The sequence below is a fragment of the Chaetura pelagica genome, unplaced genomic scaffold (genome assembly GCF_000747805.2).
Source record: "Chaetura pelagica isolate M959 unplaced genomic scaffold, ChaPel_1.0 scaffold82, whole genome shotgun sequence".
Classification (NCBI taxonomy): Eukaryota; Metazoa; Chordata; class Aves; order Apodiformes; family Apodidae; genus Chaetura; species Chaetura pelagica.
The window spans coordinates 6094458-6095994 of NW_009952990.1; the positions used below are offsets into that span (position 1 = coordinate 6094458).

Genomic DNA, 1537 nt, shown 5'->3' on the forward strand with positions numbered 1-1537 from the left:
GGGGCGGCCTGAAGACGGCGGCGGAGGAGTGCGGCCTCGACGTGCTCGGCGCCCGGCAGCGCGGCTGCGAGTCCAAAATGTGCTTCCAGCAGCAGGGCCAGCAGCTGCTGGAGGCCAAGCCCAGGATCTGGTCCTTGGCGCACACCGCCACGTCCCTCAACCAGGCCGAGTACCCCTCCTGCATGCTGAAGCGGCCGGGGGGCTCAGCCGCCACCGCCGCCTCCGCCCCGGTCGGGGTCATCGACAGGCACCAGGATTCGCCGGTCACCAGCCTGAGGAACTGGGTGGACGGGGTGTTTCACGACCCCCTGTTCAGGCACAGTACTTTGAACCAAGCCCTGAGCAACACGACAGTTTCCTGGGCTACCACCAAAGGAGCCATTCTGGAAACGGGCGCTTTGGGACGCGCGGTGGGGAACGGCGCCAACGTGCTCAAGGGGCAGCTCTCAAACTTGGCCCACCAGGACTCGAACAAAGAGTTTCTGGCGTTTCCCAAATCAGGAAGCAAAATGTTTTGTTCCTAACAGGCCCCGCCGAGGGGCGAGGGACTTCCTAACGCTTGAAGAGTCAGCTACACTGAAAAGAGACTTGCGAGAGTTTAAATTTAAATATAAAACTTTTCCTTTTTATTTCTTTTTTTTTTTTTTTTTCTTTTCATAAACCAAAACAACAGAAACGAGGATTTAAAGTTCCGTTTGCTCAGTTCAACGGACAGACTTTGCTCATTGCTGTTCGGAAGAATTTCTCCTGGCTGCGACTTTAAGGGATCAATGTCGTGAAAGTTATTTAATTCCATGTCCAAAAAAAAAAAAAAAAAAAAAAAAAAAAAAAACAATACTATAGCTTAGGCCTACTTAAAAGTTTACATCCGAAAGTTTACAAACGGGAAATTTTAATTCAGATTTAATTTAAGGCATGCCGACATTAGTTATAAAGACTTTTCGAGAGTTTTTTCCTCCTGATTTCCTTGTTAGCATATAATTCACAAACAGCACTTCTACTAAGTTTACACTTACTGCACAAATTTATCTCGACGAGAAAGAGAATATGTTAAAAGGTATGTTCACTCCAATAAATGGTCTGTTTCAGAGGTAACACAAGTGGTGGCGTTTTGCATTGAGCAGCGAACAAACACCTTGGTTTTTTTTTTAAGTTTCAACGTTTCCCCTCGGAGGCGGCGGCAGTTCCGAGGGCTGTCAACAGGCTGGCGGGCAGCGGGGAGAGGAGGCTGGAGGGAGCGAGGCTGCGGGGTTGATGCTCGGGGAGAGGAGGATGGAGGGAGCGAGGCTGCGGGGTTGATGCTCGGGGAGAGGAGGATGGAGGGAGCGAGGCTGCGGGGTTGATGCTCGGGGAGAGGAGGATGGAGGGAGCGAGGCTGCGGGGTTGATGCTCGGGGAGAGGAGGATGGAGGGAGCGAGGCCGCGGGGTTGATGCTCGGGGAGAGGAGGATGGAGGGAGCGAGGCCGCGGGGTTGATGCTCGGGGAGAGGAGGATGGAGGGAGCGAGGCGGCGGGGGTGATGGGCGGGGGGAGGCGGA

At 53.5% G+C, this 1537-nt stretch overlaps 1 protein-coding gene across 1 annotated transcript in view; it reads left to right on the forward strand.

The window, feature by feature from the left end:
• IRX4 (iroquois homeobox 4) overlaps positions 1 to 524 on the forward strand; it is a 4284-nt gene extending 3760 nt beyond the window's left edge. Inside the window, exon 2 of the mRNA XM_009996525.1 lies at positions 15 to 524. Coding sequence (XP_009994827.1) covers positions 15 to 524 — 510 coding nt within the window. The remainder of the gene's footprint in view (positions 1 to 14) is intronic.
• Positions 525 to 1537: the final 1013 nt, after the last annotated feature.